Source organism: Pelophylax lessonae, assembly GCF_965119305.1.
Source record: "Pelophylax lessonae genome assembly, chromosome: 6".
Taxonomy (NCBI): Eukaryota; Metazoa; Chordata; class Amphibia; order Anura; family Ranidae; genus Pelophylax; species Pelophylax lessonae.
Genome location: NC_138773.1, coordinates 249,451,369 through 249,471,900, shown reverse-complemented (window position 1 = coordinate 249,471,900; position 20,532 = coordinate 249,451,369). Strand labels below are relative to the sequence as shown.

Sequence of the window (20,532 nt, the reverse complement as noted above, 5' to 3'; positions counted from 1 at the left end):
ACCCGCCCCTTGTCTATAAAAAAGCTCAAGAGCGGCATATGGCGGGACACCTTAGAGGAGGCAAAGCTTCTTTGAATGTTTTACTATTTTTTGAGTGTAGCCAGCGTTGTGATTGATGATGGATTTACATCGAGGGACACTATTTTTTTTTATTTTTTAATAAACTGTCTGTACCCGATACCTATCCACATGTTAAAGTGGGCTTCCATATTCCGATAAGCCCCTCACCCACAGACCCCCACAACCACAGCCCAGGGTTGTCAGGAAGAGGCCCCTGTCCCCGTCATCATGGGGACAAAGTGCTTTGGGGGTACCATGTTGGGGACAGGCTGCATGCTCTTTTGCTTTTGGGGGGATTTTTAATGTTTCAATTTAAGCATTATTAAAATTACTGCTTCTGTAAAAACAATTGTTTTAAAAAATATTTTTGCATTGATACATGTCCCTTAGGGCAGTACCCAGGTCCCCATACACTTTTTATGGCAATAACTTGCGTATAAGCCTTTAAAATGAGGACTTTTTATTTTTCATGTTCGTGTCCCATAGACTTTAGTAGAGTTTGCATGTTCACTAGAACATTTCTCTGTTCAAGATGTTCTGGTGCGAACCAAACAGGGGGGTGTTCGGCCAATCACTACCCTTTTCCTATTGGATTAGATTAAAGCACATTAGCTAGAGTAACATGTTAGGATTATTTTAGGTTTTAAGAGCAATTTAATGCTACGTTCTCAGATGTAACTGCAAATCCTAAGGCTATTGATTTTTTTACATCACCAACATGTCCTTGACTTGCCCAAAACGCCACCTCATTCCTGGCTGTAGACTGGATGGCAGAAGTGGGGAGGGGGAGCTGGGGGAATTCGATACTTAACACTCTGTTAGTGGAGAGTGCTAATTGCCTAAAGCCAGCTAAATGCACGTGTAAAGCTACAGCCCAACTTCCTATTATGATATATATTTAACACTCCTACACAAAGGTGAAAAAGATACTTGTAGCTGTTACATAAATGCTTGTTGGGCATCAAACATTATACTCTGCAGGTATGTGTTTACAAGTGAAGATTAAAAAATGTCTATGGGATTAATCCAAGACTCAATATGAAATTTTAAGGTCATAAACTGCCTCACATGAGAAACATTATTTACAAAGCTTCAACAAATTTCAGTCATGTTATTTTCCTTATTTTCAGAAATAGTTATAATAAGCACATTGTACAAATTATACACATATAGTATATTTATATCATTACTGAATTACATTGCATGAATTGATTGTCTAAAGTAAAATTTGTATACTTTGTTTACTTTGAAAGTTATTATCACATTTTCTTACCCCTTCTGTCCTAAGTGAATGACTTTTAACCTGGACCCGTATCTGCTTTTAATCCATTTAATCCCTTGTAGCTGGGGGTCTATCATCAAAGGCCACCGCTCACAGTTTGATAGTATTGTGCCATTTTGAATAGACATAGTATCACTAGGCAGTCCTTCATTGTTCCATTTTGCAATTGTTGCATCATCTGCCAGCATACATATTGGGTCAAGTCCTTCCGTCACTGGAATTGGAAACTAAAGTAGGCAATAAAAAACAGTAAAATGAATTAGGATACACAGGTAATGCCATTCAACATCAAATACTGTCACTAAAATGATTTTAAGTTAATTATACTTCACCTTCTGGGATCTTAAAAATGGCATCCACAAATGCTCCACAAGCTCATGGCGATATTTTTTGGAGAAGGAGCCAGCATATGAGATGAAGGCAGCCGTGAGCAGTACATCCCCACAGAGAGTTTGTTCTTGCTTGCGATACAAGGCTACAGACTGTGCCCATCGAACATTCTCTGACTACAATGCAAAAAAAAATAATATTATGCTGGTGCTAGTTTCCTACAACAAAGATGTTTTGAAGCAAGTCATAAACTTCCACATTAAACATTAGGTTCTTCTATATTTATATATTTACCATATATGATCCCTATGAGGTTTTATGGGTGGTGGCACATATGCCAAATTCCTCAAAACCTATTTAACTAAAACATTTTTCCATGTCACAAAATTATTACACATCTTTGTTTCTGTAGATGAAGCTACAACTGCCAAATGAAAACTGCTACAAATGCTAATTTTCATTTTAAATGGTAAAGTTGAAGGCAAGTGTCTCCAAGATAAAAATATACTTACAGATGTTACATCTTAGTGTCTCCTATTGACAAAATCCTATATTACACAGTTTTGCACCTTGATAATCATAGTATATCCATGCCGTCTTTTTTCTTCATGGTATATAGGATTGCCTACTATTTTTTTTTTTCTAAACATCTAACTGCTGTGCAATCTTTATTCAAAAATTGAAGCTACGAGTACCCAGCAATGAAAAAAACAGAATGCAGATCCAGTGAAAAAAATGTTTTGGGTCCTATTGCAAAAACGAGGCATGTATGAGAAGCAGGCTCCTAAAAGCACACATACATGCAGGACTCTCTAAAACCTTTTTGTTATGGCCCAATCTCAGGCCATTCTTACAGTGAAAGCTCTGGCATTAACGCTTGTCTGCCTTTTTGTACTTTCTACATTTTCCTATTGGCCTCTGAGGTGGTCCTTCATAGTGGTGGGCCAATCGAAATGTGCTGGCTGGGCTTATAGGCAAGCTGCAACACTAGCTAAAGAGAAAGTTTAGAAATGTTGCAATGTAAAAGCAATGTTGCTTTGATACTCACTCAGAGGTTACAACCTATCTATTGAAATCCTAAATTGAATCCTGGCATTCATTTTGTGCACCAGAATACTAGGTGCAAAACTTCCCCTAGAGTTTTTAGAAAATACATGTAACCAGAGATTGCAGTTCTGTCTAGAAGTACAGCAAAAAGCCTGCTGAATCTCGCTACAATGAATTGTTCTCTAATTTGGCTTATTTCCCTCTGTCAAGGAAGAGCCTGTGGATACAGGATAACATTTTTTAACTGGGTTGATTTAAGAAACTGGATTGATTTACTTAATGCAAATAGACTGTGCACTTTTCAAGTGCAGTTGCACTTATTTTCCTAAGTAAATGTAATATGGTAGGGTTTCACTTTGTAAAGAATACCCAACCCAATCAGATCAAGGAAAGGATGATGGAAGAGTGTAAGCACATTTACTAAGCTTTGGGGAAAATGAGTGCATCTGCGCTTGCAGATGCCACACTTGCAAAGTGCACAGTCTATTTTCATTTAGTAAATCCACCCAAATGATTCTCATCTGACACATCTATTATCAGAATTCTATGATCTATGACCTGACAGCGAGCAACTAGCAGAAACAGCTCTGCACCCACTATGCCTGCACTCCCTTTCCTTCAGCACCCACCGCATCTGCCCCCCCCCTCACTTCTTTTACCAGTAACTGCATCACCTTCTGTCAGGACCCACCTATATTTGTCCTACCACCTACTGTGCCTACAGTCCCTATTCTTTTAGAACCCACTGCAACTGCAGCTCCCCTTTACTAACTGCACCTATACCCCCTTTCTCTCAGCACCAACTGAGACTGCAGCCCCCTTTCTCTCAACACTTGCCATGTCTTAACACTCGCCATTCCCTTCTCTCAGCACCCACTATACTCACAGCCCTCTTCTCTCTGCATCCACCATATCTACATCCCTCTTCTCTCAGCATCTATTGTGTCTGCACCCCCCTTTTCCCCGTATCCATTGCACTTGGAACCTCCCTTATCTTAACATCCCCTGTGCCTGCAAACCCAACCTCCCTTCTAATCAAGGCTGCACCTTCTTTCACCACCCTCCACACATACAAAAGGGGGACATGCTATTTAACGGGGGGACTAGTCTTGCTTTACAACCTGGCATCAGGGTCACTTTAGGAGGGCAGGCAAAGAAAACTTCCAGAATGGAGGTCAGCAATGGACAGTTTAGCCCCGTACACACGTACCGAATGTGGGCCGAACGATCGGCCGTCTTTTGTCCGGTGCTGTCCTGTTGGTTGAAAAGTGCTAAAGACTGCACACGAATTTTGTCGGCCAACAACAGCCAACTGCAGAAGTGATGTCATGTGATGGTTAACTTTCCACGTGTTTTTTCTTCTCTGAGCATGCCCAGTCTTGCTCATCTGCTGTTAGTTGGCCGAATTCTGTACTGACTGGCGAACAATCGGCCGTTCTGGTGACGGCCAACAAAAATTTTATAGCCTGCACACCCGATTCTGTTCGGCCGAAAAAGTCGCAGTCGGTTGTCGGAAGCATCATACTAACAAGCCTACAATCGGCCGATCGTTCGGCGGCCGAATATTTACGGCCGACAATCGCTACGTGTGTACGGGCCTTTACACACAGTATAGGTTTTCACAGGGCACTATATTCCACAACATCCCAACTAGGATTGTCTACACCCAAACTCGATACAATAAATAAAATTTAGGAAAATTGTTGTCATGTGTTTTTCTACCTCTTACCTTCCCCTTTGTTTGGCTTTGCGATTGAAATTCAATCACATTCTGTTACAATGTTACATTAAGTAACAGTCAAGCATAGGAAAAAAACATTAAATTAATCTTTAAATGAGCATTATTGGAATTTGAATAATTTAGTGACTGGATTACAATTGATGTCAGGAGGAAATATGTCTAATATCTTCCAGATCTAGAAATAAAAATCAGAGAGTCAATGCTTTGTCCTAAAAATAACACTTAACCCAAAACTGTTAATGAATGTCATGATTAATTAACCCTCTTTGTACCAGCCCTAAGTAGTTCACAAAGAGTTGATGGCATGGTCTTTATCCTTTAAGGGTTAATTAACTGGCCTAGTGATGGACAAACTGGCCCTTAAAAGCTCCATTAACATTGTTTTATTGTTATTAGCATTTCTTGCATTTTAATTAATCACATTTACAGCGGGTACATAATACTTAATATTCCAAAATGTACTGCTTCTGATTCAGGCAAAGCATTTTACATCCTTGTTGAAGCTCAACAAAGAGATGCTGGAAATGTAGTAAGGTCAGAAACATGTTTCTGCCATGAAAATAAATGCATGATAATGATATAATTCCTTTCAGCTCATCAGTTTCCCAGCTAAGTGCTTCTGTTATTGCCAGATCAGTAGTGTATAACAAAGAAGTACTTTCTGTAGGTTGCTTCATTAGCCTGCCCTGTAGGACCTCACCTCCAGACCTTTCACTAATCTGTTGGCCAGCTCAATGGTCTTGTTAGTTCTGTTCACTTCCTCTTGACAGCGGATTTTCTCTGCGGTAGCTCTTTCGAAGGCAGCTGTTAAGGCGGCCAGGTTGGTGTCTAGCTCCTGTAAATGAAGAAAGCGGAGATAGAGCAGAGTCCTCGTTTTACAAAAACTTTATAGACAGATGAAAACATCAGTCAATTTGTAGAGTTTAATATCTGCCTAACACATCATAAATAACATTTAACAAATAAAGGAACAGTAGCACACTTAGCAGGCAATAAACACTAGTGATTTAGTAAAGACAAATACACTGTATATTTTACAAAGGCATTTTCCGAAGAGCTTAGTAAATGAGGTGAAACTCTGTTGACTTCCATCATCCAATCATGTACAAGCAAAAATGCTGTTATTTTCTCCTTGCATGAAATTTGATAAAAGCTTTGAAGGAAATCCCCTTGCAAAATGAACAGCCTAATTGCCTTTAGTAAATCAACCACTATAAACAAAAAATGTGTAGAAGTTAGCACACTTTAGTCCAGGCATGTATAAAACATTTTAGAAACACTTTCAGTGTATCAAACCCAAAGAAGAGATCTAGGATTTTTATTATGTGTGATAAAATGTGCATAGTGCTATACCTGATTTTACATTCAAAATGTGCTAGATATAGATTTCCATTTGGCTAAGGAAAATAAATCCTTTGTAGGTCAGTTATACAGTATACAATGGAAGAATAACAAACTACAATGCACATTGCTACCTGCTTCTATTCTGCAGATACTGTCTGATACTGTGAGATACTGCAGTTGCCATTCCACTGACTTCCTCAAACAGCAGGAAGGTCCTAATTGGAAAGGTCTTTCTAACATAAAAGTAGTAATCCCATAACCTGAAGAGGAAATACAAACTGTATTGTACTGGAGTTGGGTTTCAATGTCCCCAACACTTTAATCAATAGCAGGATCAAGGTTCATTCCAGGGTTCATCTAATTTACTGTCCAGAGTAGGCTCCTCTATACCCAGGAGAAAGCCCTTGTGGAAGCTAGTGCAAGAGACTGAAGGACATGATGTACTGTGTACCCAGCACCAATGTATATGAATCCTTAAAGGGTATTTCCACTTTTGCAGACAAACTGGGATACCACCTATTATTTACACTTTCCGGCCACTTTATTAGGTACACCTGTTCTCGTTCTTTGTAACACATATTTGCTCATCAGCCAATCACATGACGGCAACTCAATGCATTTAGGCATCTTGACGTGATAAAGATGACTTGCAGAAGCATCAGAATAGTTAAGAAAGGGGATTTAGGTGACTTTGAACATAGCATGGTTGTTGGTGCCAGAAGGGCTAGTCTGAGTATCTCCAAAACTCCTGATCTACTGGGATTTTCACACACAAGCATCTCTAGGGTTTACAGAGAATGGTCCAAAAAAAAAGATAAAATAGCCAGTGAGTGGCAGTTGTGTGGACAAAAATGCCTTGGTATGCAGAATACCATCTCTGAACGCACAGCACATTGAACCTTAAAGCAGATAGGCTACAACAGCAGAAGACCACACCGGATACCACTCCTGTCAGCTAAGAACAGCAAACTGAGGCTACAATTCGCACAGGCTCACCAAACTTGCACAACAGAAGATTGGAAAAACATTGCCTAGTCTGATGAGTCTTGATTTCATCTGCGACATTGACATGGTAGCGTCAGAATTTGACGTAATTAACATGAAAGCGTGATTCCATCCTGCTTTGTATCAATGGTTCAGGCTGGTGATGTAATGGTGTGGGGGATATTTTCTTGGAACATTTTTGGCCCCTTAGTACCAATTAGGCATTGTTTAAATGCCTTGGCCTACCTGAGTATTGTTTCAAATTCTTTGTTAAGTATAGCAGGCTGTTAATGAGCTGGCCGCGTCCTTAACAACCAATGAGACCTGAGAGCTGAAATGTAAACAAAGGAATCCAGGCAATAAAAAAAAAGAATGCAAAAAGCATGGGATCCCCCCAATCCATACCAGGCCCTTCGGTCTGGTATGGAATCTAAGTAGAAACCCACGCCAACATTTAAAAAAAAAATGGCGGATTCTAAGGGGAATCCCAACTAAAAGCACATTGTCCCCATGTTGATGGGGACAAGGGCCTCTTCCACCGGGCGACCCCACCCCCTTGTGGCATTACTGATTGGGACATGCTGGGTTGATGATGTCACAGGGGGACAGGTACGCATGTTGACGTCATTGGGTGACTCTGTCCCTTACCTATTTAACCACTTCAAGAACAAACCTATTTCTCACATATGTTGCTTACAAGTTATAATCAGTATATTTTGCTAGAAAAGTACTTAGAACCTCCAAACATTATATATAGTTTTTTTATCAAAGACCCTAGAGAATAAAATGGCAGTCATTGCAATGTTTTATTTCACACGGTATTTGCGTAGCAGTCTTTCAAACGCAATTTCTCTTGGGAAAAAATACACTTCACTGAATTAAAAAAAAACTACACAGTAAAGTTAGCCCAGTTCGTTTGTATGTTGTAAAAAATTATGTTACGCCCGAATAAATAGATACCTAACATGTTACACTATGAATTTGCTCGCACTCATGGAATGGCGACAAACTACAGTACTCAAAAATTACCATAGGCTTTAAAAAATTTTAACAGTTACCAGTTTAGAGTTACAGGGGAGGTCTTTTGCTAGAATTATTGCCATTTTCTTTGGTGCATGAGCACATAGGGACAGGGGGCTTTAAAAATGTTTTATTTTTTAATTTTTTCACTGTTCCTTTAAAAAAAAAAAAAAAACATTTCTGATCACTTTTATTGCTGTCACAAGAAATGTAAACATCCCTTGTGAAAGTAAGGCTCGGTTCACACTAGGGCGACCTGTGAGGCGACCTGGTCGCCTCACAGGTCGCCTCCCATAGGGAAGCTGCGGACCCGTTCTAATAGGAGCGACGCAAGTCGCTCCGACCTAGAAAAAGGGTCCGGAGCTTCTTTGGGGCGACCAGGAGGCGACCGCTAGAGATGTATAGAACTGTTCGCCGGCGAACAGTTCCCGGCGAACTTCGCATGTTCGCGTTCGCCGCTGCGGGCGAACATATGCGATGTTCGGTCCGCCCCCCATAATACATCATTGAGGCAAACTTTGACCCTGAACCTCACAGTCAGCAGACACATTTCCAGCCAATCAGCATACCTCCCTCCCACACCCTCCCACCTCCTATAAATAAGCAAGGGCAGCATCCATCTTAGATCATTCTGAAGCAGTGTGTGTAGTGAGAGTAGGGAGAGAGCTGCTGCTGCTGCTGCTGCTGCTGCTGCTGTTAAGCTAGGGACAGTTAGTCAGTGTTCCTGGTCTTGCAGTGTTCTTGGTCCACTACTGCTGTAAGGACAGCACCCCAAAAAGCCCTTCTAAGGGCTGGTATTTGTGTAATTTTTTTTTTTTATATATATATATATATATATATATATATATATATATATATATATATATATATCTAGCGTCCCCAAAAGCCCTTTTAAGGGCTGGTAGTTGAGTTGTTTCTTCTTATATATATATATATCTCTATCTATCTAGTGTCCCCAAAAGCCCTTTTAAGGGCTGGTAATTGAGGTTTTTTTTTTTTTATTTATATATATACATATATATATATTTAGCGTCCCCAAAAGCCCTTTTAAGGGCTGGTAAGGGAATAGAGTTTTTTATATATATATATATATATATATATATATATATATATATATATTGTACACTGTGACTGCAGTTGCCTGCCCGCTGTGTGTGAGAGGCCACAGACCTAACACAGACTGTACTGTGTGCACACCACACTCATTTCGGGTGGCACAGGCACAGTACCTGGCATTTTAAATTTTTTTTTTTTTTTCCTCTGTCATAATTGCAGTGAGTGCTGTGTCAGGTCCACAGAGTGCACTGTACCCACTGCAGTGCACTGCCCACCACTGATATATATACGGTGGCACAGCATCTTGTTGCAATAAATTGGAAAAAAAAATATTTTTTATTATTGCAGTTGCCTGGGCTGCCAGTGACTGTCAGGTCCACAGAGTGTACTATGCCCACTGCAGTGCCACTGTGTGCCCACCCACCACTGATATATAAGGTGGCACAGCAGCTTGCAAAGTAAAAAAAAATATATATTTTTTTTAAATTGCAGTTGCCTGGGTGCCAGTGACTGCTGTCAGGTCCACAGAGAGTGTACTGTGCCACTGCCCACCCACCACTGATATATAAGGTGGCACAGCAGCTTGCAAAGTAAAAAAATATATATATTTTTTTAAATTGCAGTTGCCTGGGTGCCAGTGACTGCTGTCAGGTCCACAGAGAGTGTACTGTGCCACTGCCCACCCACCACTGATATATAAGGTGGCACAGCAGCTTGCAAAGTAAAAAAAAATATATATTTTTTTTAAATTGCAGTTGCCTGGGTGCCAGTGACTGCTGTAAGGTCCACAGAGAGTGTACTGTGCCACTGCCCACCCACCACTGATATATAAGGTGGCACAGCAGCTTGCACTCATAGTACAACAGTAACAACACATTAAAAAAAATGACAGGCAGAGGCAGGCCACCCCGCAAGGGCCGTCGTGGTCGTGGTGCTGTGATTTCCTTAGGCCCTAGAATAATGCCCAGTGTTCAGAGGCCACCACAGACCCTGAACTCAAAAAATTCTGAGGCCATAGTTGACTGGCTTACACAGGACACCCAATCATCTACAGCTTCCGCTCGGAACCTTAATGTACCATCCTCCTCCAGCTCAGCTTCGGGCACCTCTCAATTTACCACTCGCCAGCCCGCCGGCACCACCACCAACACTAGCACCACAGCCGCTTCACTTGATCCATCAGAGGAGTTATTTTCACATCAGTTGGAAGAAATAAGTGATGCGCAACTATTAGTGCCAGAGGATGTAGATAACGGGGATATGTCTCAGTCAGGCAGCATTATACACATGGACGTACATTGTGATGATGATGATGATGATGTTGTACCTGCTGCTGCTGCCTTTGCTGAGTTGTCAAGTGAAGCGGCTGATGATGACGATGTGTCTGTGGATGTCACCTGGGTGCCTGCTCGAAGAGCAGAAGAAGAGGGGGAAAGTTCAGATGGGGAGACAGAGAGGAGGAGGAGACGAGTTGGAAGCAGGGGGAGGAGGTCATCGCAAGGAGCTAGTGGCGCAGTCAGACAGCATGTAGATTCGGCACCTGGGGTCAGCCAGACAGCACGCCAATCAACGCAAGCTGTTGCCACCACCAGAATGCCGTCCTTGCAAAGCTCAGCAGTGTGGCATTTTTTTTGTGTGTCTGCCTCTGATATCAGCGATGCCATTTGTAACCTGTGCCAAAAGAAACTGAGTCGTGGGAAGTCCAACACCCACCTAGGTACAACTGCTTTGCGAAGGCACATGATCTCACATCACAAACGCCTATGGGATCAACACATGAGTAAAAGCAGCACACAAACTGAAAGCCACCATCCTCCTCCTGGTCCAGCATCTTCAGCCACGTCAACCACTGCTGTCCTCCATGCCCCCTATCAACAACCCGCCCCTCCGCCTCTCACCTTCAGCAGTTCCTGCTCACCTGCCCACAGTCAGGTGTCTGTCAAGGAAATGTTTGAGCGTAAGAAGCCAATCTCACAGAGTCACCCCCTTGCCCGGCGTCTGACAGCTGGCTTGTCGGAACTCTTAGCCCGCCAGCTTTTACCATACAAGCTGGTGGAGTCTGAGGCCTTCAAAAAATTTGTCGCTATTGGGACACCGCAGTGGAAGGTACCCGGCCGAAATTATTTTTCACAAAAGGCAATCCCCAACCTGTACTCTATTGTGGAAAAGGAAATCATGTCCCGTCTGGCACACAGTGTTGGGGCAAGGGTCCATCTGACCACTGATAGCTGGTCTGCAAAGCACGGTCAGGGCAGGTATATAACTTACACTGCGCATTGGGTAAACCTGCTGGCGGCTGCCAAGCATGGAATGCGTGGCTCTGCTGCAGAGGAGTTGGTGACACCGCCACGACTTGCAGGCAGGCCTGCTGCCACCTCCTCTACTCCTCCTACTCCCTCCTCTTTGCTAACCTCCTCGGCTGAGTCCTCTTCTGCTGTTGCGTCTTGCTCCACACCAACTGCACCCCCCCAGCTCCCCAGGGGCTATTCCACATGCCGGATACGACAGTGTCACGCTGTCTTGGGGTTGACTTGCCTGAAAGCAGAGATTCACACCGGACCAGCACTACTGTCCGCCCTGAACGCACAGGTGGATCAGTGGCTGACCCCGCACCAACTGGAGATCGGCAAAGTGGTGTGTGACAACGGCAGCAATTTGTTGGCGGCATTGAATTTGGGCAAGTTGACACATGTGCCGTGCATGGCACATGTGTTGAATCTGATTGTGCAACGTTTTGTGCAGAAGTACCCAGGCTTACAGGACGTCCTCAAGCAGGCCAGGAAGGGGTGTGGCCATTTCAGGCGTTCCTACACGGCCATGGCGCACTTTGCAGATATTCAGCGGCGAAACAACATGCCAGTGAGGCGCTTGATTTGCGACAGCCCGACACGTTGGAATTCAACACTGCTAATGTTTGACCGCCTGCTCCAACAAGAAAAAGCGGTCAACGAGTATTTGTATGACCGGGGTGCTAGGACAGCCTCTGCGGAGCTGGGTATTTTTTTGCCACGTTACTGGACGCTCATGCGCAATGCCTGTAGGCTCATGCGTCCTTTTGAGGAGGTGACAAACCTAGTGAGTCGCACCGAAGGCACCATCAGCGACATCATCCCATATGTTTTTTTCCTGGAGCGTGCCCTGCGAAGAGTGCTGGATCAGGCCGTAGATGAGCGTGAAGAGGAAGAGGAAGAGTTGTGGTCACCATCACCACCACCAGAAACAGCCTTACCATCGATTGCTGGACCTGCGGCAACACTGGAAGAGGAGTGTGAGGAAGAGGAGTCAGAGGAGGAATGTGGCTTTGAGGAGGAGGAACACCAACCACAGCAGGCATCTCAGGGTGCTCGTTGTCACCTATCTGGTACCCGTGGTGTTGTACGTGGCTGGGGGGAAGAACACATCTTCAATGACATCAGTGAGGACGAGGAATTGGACATGAGTAGCTCGGCATCCAACCTTGTGCAAATGGGGTCTTTCATGCTGTCATGCCTGTTGAGGGACCCTCGTATAAAAAGGCTGAAGGAGAACGACCTGTACTGGGTGGCCACGCTACTAGACCCCCGGTATAAGCAGAAAGTCTGTGATATGTTACCCAATTACCGGCAGTCGCAAAGGATGCAGCAGCTACAAAATAAGTTAAAAAGTATGCTTTACACAGCATATAAGGGTGATGTCACAGCACAACGGGAATCCAACAGGGGAAGAGGTGAAAGTAATCCTCCTCCTACCACCACAACCACGCCGGCAAGGACAGGACGCTTTACAGACGTCTTGTTGATGGAGGACATGCGGAGCTTTTTTAGTCCTATGCATCGCCACAGCCCTTCGGGGTCCACCCTCAGAGAACGACTCGACCGACAGGTAGCAGACTACCTTGCCTTAACTGCAGATATCGACACTCTGAGGAGCGATGAACCCCTTGACTACTGGGTGTGCAGGCTTGACCTGTGGCCTGAGCTATCCCAATTTGCCATTGAACTTCTGGCCTGCCCCGCTTCAAGTGCGCTGTCAGAAAGGACCTTCAGCGCAGCAAGAGGTATTGTCACTGAGAAGAGAAGTCGCCTAGGTCAAAAAAGTCTTGATTACCTCACGTTTATTAAGATGAATGAGGCATGGATCCCGAAGGGACTGACAGTGGGGGATGCATTTGACTAAAAAAGGCCTGGTGATGACTGAGATGCCTTGGCCTAAAAATGGTCCACACGCTGCTGTATATAATCATTCTCTGCATGCCGGATGACTTACGTGACGTCTCCGCCACCAACTACGGTTCAAGCCGCAATGTTTTAGTGCACTTTCTGCCTTAAAACCTAAATTTTTCAGGCCGCTGCTACAGCAGCGGCTGCAACAATACCTGCTTTTTCATGCATGTGTACATGCCTAATTTTTCTGGCCTCTGGTGCTACACTGTGGCTGCAAAAAAACAAAAAAAAAGGCACATACATGTGTCAATTCCCCTTCGTGATCGTTACCTTCTCGTGGTGAAGGGGCTTGCATATCACAATGAAGCGATCACCTCTAGGATTGTGTTGGCACACCCCAGATGATAAGGTCGTTGCTTCATTGTGTACAGACCAAAAGCGATCCGCAGGATAATTTTTCATAGAAAAAACATTCATTTTCTTTCATTCTTTCTGCGGAGCTGGGTATTTTTTGGCCGCGTTACTGAATGCTCATGAACAATGGCTGTAGGCTCATGCGTCCTTTTGCGGAGGTGACAACCCTGGTGGTCAGTCGAACCCAAGGCAACATCATCGACCTCATCCCATATGCGTTTTTTCTGGAGCGTGCCCTGCGAAGAGTACTGGATCAGGCTGTAGATGAGCATGAAGAGGAAGAGTTGTGGTCCCCATCACCACCAGAAGCAGCCTTGTCGTTGTCAATTGCTGGACCTGTGGCAACGCAGAGAGAGGAGTCTGAAGAAGAGAAGTCAGAGGAGGAAGGTGGCTTTGAGGAGGTGGAATACCAGCCACAGCAGGCGTCCCAGGGGGCTTGTTGTCACCTTTCGGGGACCCTTGGTGTTGTACGTGGCTGGGTGGAGGAAGAGACCTTCAATGCTGTCAGTGAGGACAAGGAACGGGACATGGCTAGCTTGGTATCCAACCTTGTGCAAATGGGGAGTTTGCGGTTGTGCAAATGGACTGACTGACTGTTAAACGGGGAGTTTGGTCTGTCAGAGTTTGGTCTGTCACTGTGAAGCGGGCGACGGGCGTAACCCTTACACTACTTGACCGATAAAACATCATACCTGATCGTATTCACACACTGGATGTTTTAGTGCTGGTTTACACTGCCGCTACCACTAAAGTAGCGTCGCTTCCAGTGCGACTTTGGTGCGACTTAGCGCGACTTTGGCGCGACCTCATCGCGAGGCGACTTTTTATTTGGCCAATCACAATATCATGTTTTGTGACCGTCACCTAATTTCCTTTTCCTGTTTTTTGTTTTACATATTTCCCCATGTGTGCAGTGTTGTCTGTGTCATAGCTCAACTGATAGGCATGTTTGCCTTGGCATATCATATTTCAGCTTGCCAGAAAGAAAAAAAGACAGCTGGAAAGACACTGCATTAGTTTTCTACTAAAAATTATAAGAAAAATGCTGTTTTTTTGGGGTTCTGGACATACTACAGAGCTGAAACTTGACAGGTACACTTTTTAGACCCCCCAGACACTAAATACAAAAAATGACATGCCTGCCTAAAAAAATGCCCGATAAATGCCTGCAAGAAAAAAAGCCAGCCGCAGAGAAGCCATATTCCTGAAAATATAAGAAAAATGCTGTTTTTTAGGGGTTCTGGACATGCTACAGAACTGAAACTTGACAGGTACACTTTTTAGACCCCCCAGACACTAAATACAAAAAATGACATGCCTGCCTAAAAAAATGCCCGCTAAATGCCTGCAAGAGAAAAAGCCAGCCGCAGAGAAGCCGTATTCCTGAAAATATAAGAAAAATGCTGTTTTTTAGGGGTTCTGGACATGCTACAGAGCTGAAACTTGACAGGTACACTTTTTAGACCCCCCAGACACTAAATACAAAAAATGACATGCCTGCCTAAAAAAATGCCCGCTAAATGCCTGCAAGAGAAAAAGCCAGCCGCAGAGAAGCCGTATTCCTGAAAATATAAGAAAAATGCTGTTTTTTAGGGGTTCTGGACATGCTACAGAGCTGAAACTTGACAGGTACACTTTTTAGACCCCCCAGACACTAAATACAAAAAATGACATGCCTGCCTAAAAAAATGCCCGCTAAATGCCTGCAAGAGAAAAAGCCAGCCGCAGAGAAGCCGTATTCCTGAAAATATAAGAAAAATGCTGTTTTTTAGGGGTTCTGGACATGCTACAGAACTGTACACTTTTTAGACCCCCCAGATGCTAAATCCAAAGAAATTTTTTATTTTTATTTTTTTTTTAATTTTTTTCAATAATTGGCTCTCTATCAAAAAATTATAATTTTTAAGAACTTTTTTATGCGTGATCCCTCTCCGGCATGCCACAGTCCAGGTGTTAGTCCCCTTGAAACAACTTTTCCATCACTATTGTGGCCAGAAAGAGTCCCTGTGTGTTTTAAAATTCGCCTGCCTATTGAAGTCTATGGCGGTTCGCGAACATTTGCCGATGTTCGCGTTCGCCGTTCGCGAACGGCGAATTTTAGGTTCGCGACATCACTAGCGACCGCCATAGACTTCAATGTTATGAAGTCCGTGGCGGCCGCTCCGAGGTCGCGGCGCACTGCTCGCACCGCGACCTCCGAGGTCGCGGTGCGAAGTAGCGTCGCCTGCATGTGAACGGGGGCTTATAGGCAGTGACAGGTACTCTTTATGGAAGGATTTGAGGTCTAAAAGACCCCAAACCCTTTCTCTGCACTTCAAAGTATTCAAAACACCAAAATCTGCATTTTTGATCGATTGGATTTTTTAAAATTGGCGCTGTTGGCTGCCGAGTAGTGACGTCACTTCCGGGTTACTACAATGGGGACCCGATCAAACCCGATTCCAGCTTTGTTCAGGACTCTGGCCACCTGGCGGACATGGATTGGGGGGGGATATCCCCTCCTACTGCTTGTGATAACAGCCATGTGGCTATTTATCCTCATTGGTTATTATCACATGAAAGCCGACCGTCCGCTCTAAAAAAAAACGTTGCCGGTGTAATGCTTCTAGCTGTAGGCATCACCCCAGTACCAACACTGAGGTACAGGTACGTTTTTTTGCGTGAAGTTGTTAATAAAGGGGGGGTGCTTGCTCGTCCTCCCCCTTTCCTGGGCTGCTGAGCTGCATGCTTGGATAAGGGTCTGGTATAGATTTTGGGGGGGACCCCACGCTGCCTTTAAAAAAATTTTTGGCATGAGGTTCCCCTTACAATCCATACCAGACCTGAAGGGCCTGGTATGGATTGGGGGGGATCCCATGCCGTTTTTTTCTGACTTTTCTATTGCGGGCATTCTTTTGTTAACATTTCAGCTGTCAGTGGGGAAGCCTGCTGTAAGCTGATAAGTCATTGTTTGTTAAGGACGCGGTGACCAGCTTCCCAGCCCACTCTTTAACAACCAGCTATTCTTCACACAGAATTCAAATTGGTCGATCACTTTTCGACCGATCTGGATTCACATTGTTCCGAAAATTTTAAATTCTTTTGAAAATGAATAAACAAAACGAATTTCAACAAAATTTGTTACTGTTTCATTCGGAGATTTGGATACATTTGAATCTCCGAAAAACCAAAAATTTGTCCAAAATTACATTCGAACCAAAACAAATTGCACATGTCTAGATTACAGTGTACCCATCTTCTGTTAGCTACTTCCAGCAGGATAATGCACCATGTCCCAAAGCTGGAATCATCTCAAACTGGTTTTGTACATGACAATGTGTTCACTGTACTCCAATGGCCTCCACAGTCACCAGATCTCAATCCATTAGAGCACCTTTGGGATGTGGTGGAATGGGAGATTCGCATCATGGATGTGCAACCAACAAATCTGCAGCAATTGCGTGATGCTATCATGTCAATATAGACCAAAATCTCTGAGGAATGTTTCCAACAACTTGCTGAATCTATGCCACGAAGAATTAAGGCAGTTCTGAAGGCAAAAGGGGGTCCAACCTGGTACTAGCAAGGTGTACCTAATAAAGTAAGCGTATCTGATATATGCTCCCAGTCACATAATATAACTATTTAAAAATTGCTGCTTAACTTTTTACTTTCTGAAAATTCTTACTTAGCTCCCCCTTATATACTGTATATGTTAGACAGGAGGCTGGCAGAAATGTTTACCATAATTAACCTTTTTTATGCTTACCATAATTAACCCTTTTTTTTGTAATTATCAGTTGTAACTTGGATGTGAACACTGTCTGTTCTAAAGAGCCTTACAGTAATTCTAAAAGTTTAAGATTTTTTACCTTCATGCATTCTTTGTGCAACATTCCCCTCAACCTCTCCTAATACTTACCTGAGCCCTATCACGATCCAGCGAATGCTGCCAATTACAGCCATTGAGCCAATAAGGTGAAGGGGCCGAGTCACGGCTCTGTGTGAATAGACACACAGAGCAGCAGTTCGGCAGCAAACCTGCTTGGGTGCCCCCATTGCGAGCTGCTTGCCCTGGGGGCACTCGGCAGTAAGGAGGGCCCAGGAGCACCGGCGGGGGACCCAAGAAGAGGACGATCGTGGCTTGCTCTGTGCAAAACCACTGCACAGAGCAGCTAAGTATAACATGTTTGTCATTTTGAAAAAAATGCCTTTGATATTACTTTAAAGATATCAAGGTTTGGGTGATACGTTGTTTGTTAATATACTTAAAAAAAAAACAACTGTTTCTCAGTCTGTCCCCTAGATGCGCTTTTCAAGTTATTCTAAACAATAGCAGCTATGAATCCTCTTTTATAAATCTGCTCTAAAGAAACAACTAGATAAGAAATATTTTTTCTTTTTAAATTATTTTAGGTGTCCTGTGTGAATAGGGTTTCTCAAATTTGTCTTCAAAATGTAAGCATTATCAAAATATAATGTAGGATAGTACAGTGGAAATGACAACAATACAGTTAAGTGTATGTGTATCAGTACTGGACCATAGAAAAAGCTTGTGGACGTTTAAAAGCTTGTCCTGAAACATTAACTGTTAGTGCAACCACAAAAAAAGTATCACAGACAGTACTCTACTGTGCCACTTGATGGTTAAAGCATAGTACACTCATAGATAACAGAAGAATTTACATAGATGTGTGACTTGTAGTGCAATATGTGATATATATTTAATTGTGAGTTAATTAACACTTTGTTCTTTACTTGGAAAGAAAGTCAATAAAGATCAATTTAAACTTAGGCCAACCTGCCATAGATCTGAAACAAATGCAATGCACACAAAACAGTACATCTACAATTTTTAATGATACCATTTTTTTTTTCATATTTTAGCTATACAACAATTGCAATTTTTGAAGATGAGACAGCAACTTGACTGTTTTTGCTGTTAAAATCAATTGCTTAGAGTTGATGTATGTTAATGGGATTAAATGAGAACAAACAAAGAGCCCCAGCACAAATGTCTCATTTTCATTTTTTTTTTAATTTTAAACTTTGCCCTCTTCTAGACAAGGGGAAAGGCAACTATTTTTTAGCTACTGTGATCAAACAATGTCACATCACTATGGCAATCATTGTCCATATCTGGAATACAGAGCAACGTTAATTGTGCAATGTAGCATTGCTAGTGCATGTCAATCAGAGTCTATGAATTGAGAAAAATTTGCTCTGTTCATTCTCTTAAATGATGTACCCAATTAAACCTGTTAGAATTCATGATCTTCAGTCAAGGTTAAATGAAAGTAGTTACTCCTGTCAGCTAGGTGATTAAATGCTGCCTACATCAGGAACATTTATGTGCAAAATTAAAATTTTGGTATAAAGCATGAATCTTTATGCATGCCCGTTAATTATCTCACCGTTGTTCTACTTATTAAATGCCCGCTGCATCTTTCCTTCATCATCAGCTTTCTTTCACAACTTATTGTGTAGTTCATGTAATGCCAAAATTCTGTGCTATGTCGGGAATATTGTTAGGCTAGTTCATACTGGGAAATTTGTTGCTAGGCGTAAAAGTAATTAATAGGCTGCAAGTAGATGTGGAAATTAAAATTTAAATATTATCTTTGGTTTTTAGATTACTGGTTTTACCTAAACTTTGTTTACATAATTAGGATACAATCTAGCTAGAACTTACTTTGGATGCAAATCTTTATCTCACAAATAGTTCAAAATTGAAGTATGCTTTTTTTTTTTATTTTATCGAAGTTGTCAAGAATCCCTGCCCATGTGCCAAGGAACACCACAAGCAGGAAGGGATAAACAGTTTGCCTAGATAGGCAGAACATGAATTACATTTGTATTATTAATATTACAGGTACTATATAGTGCTGTCAATTTATGCAACACTTTACATCTATATTGTACATTCACATCAGTCCCTGCCCCCAATGAGCTTACAATCTAAGGTCCCTAACATTCAAGCATACACATATTAGGGCCAATTTAGATGGGAGCCAATTAACCTACCAGCATGTCTTTGGAGTGTGGGAGGAAACCTACCAATGCAGGCACAGGGAAAACATGCAAACTCCATGTAGGTAGTGCAGTGGTTGGGATTCAAACCAATCATTACCATTGTTTCCTATGGTAGGAAAGTGGCCCTTGCAATCTTTTTTAAGATTATTGGCAAATTTACTTTATAAATGGCTCACACAAACTGCATTACACCACACTGAAGACAGCTAGCAAAAAAGGGTTTATATATATTTGTTTATTATTATTTACACCTGCCTAGAAAGAGACCAGTCATTAACAAAGAGTCCCCTAGTGGGCTTTGACTATACAGAGGCATAATAAAAAAAATATTAGGAAGATTGATAATTTCTATTGCACAGTAAGTCCAAAACAGCAGAAGATTATGGGAAAGATTTAACACATTTCACAGCTTGATTCATGGATCCCACCCTCTGCTGCTCAAAAACATCACTGTATCAATAAAAAACCCACCCAATCACCTTTTAGTTATATGTGTGCTTTTAATGAAAACTGTTTTAAGTTATGGGTGCCATTAAAATATTGTGTTGCAGTAATTCTCTCAACATATGTTGTTGTTGGGTTGTAGTGCCATTCTGAATGGCACTCCAATGCACATGCACACTCTACTGCAAAGTGGTACATTACATATTTTATGACATGTCTGATTTTCAGAATGTTTTGGTGCATTGACAGCACATTATTTTCAATAGACTGCCTTAACGCAACACACATTAACGAGCATTAACCTAATACAAAAAATTGTAAATGGGTACTACACGCATTTATGTGCATTTAGAAATGTCCAAAAGCATAAAAAATGCATTATGTTTCACGTTAATGCAATGCACCAAAATGTCCTGAAAATCAGATGTGCCACAAAATTTGTAAAACAAAGCACTATTGTGCATTGCAGTGCATTGTATTGGACTAAAATACATGTGCATTGCTTTAGTGTGTTGGTGCACTCTAATGCATACATGAATGGCACCCTAGTGAACCGATGTGAACAGGCCTTTAAAATATTGCAGCTTTACATACCCTTAGATGCAGTGGCTGTATGTGTTTTTCTTTCCCATGCTCCTTTCCTTTATTTTTACCTG

At 42.4% G+C, this 20,532-nt stretch overlaps 1 protein-coding gene across 1 annotated transcript in view; it reads right to left on the bottom strand.

Moving 5' to 3' along the window:
* LOC309558730 (dynein axonemal heavy chain 11-like) overlaps positions 1-20,532 on the bottom strand; it is a gene marked incomplete at both ends in the record, with an annotated part of 1,130,439 nt that overhangs the window by 323,229 nt on the left and 786,678 nt on the right. Inside the window, 3 exons of the mRNA XM_082261779.1 lie at positions 1,334-1,569; positions 1,675-1,848; positions 5,161-5,295. Coding sequence (XP_082117905.1) covers positions 1,334-1,569; positions 1,675-1,848; positions 5,161-5,295 — 545 coding nt within the window. The remainder of the gene's footprint in view (positions 1-1,333; positions 1,570-1,674; positions 1,849-5,160; positions 5,296-20,532) is intronic.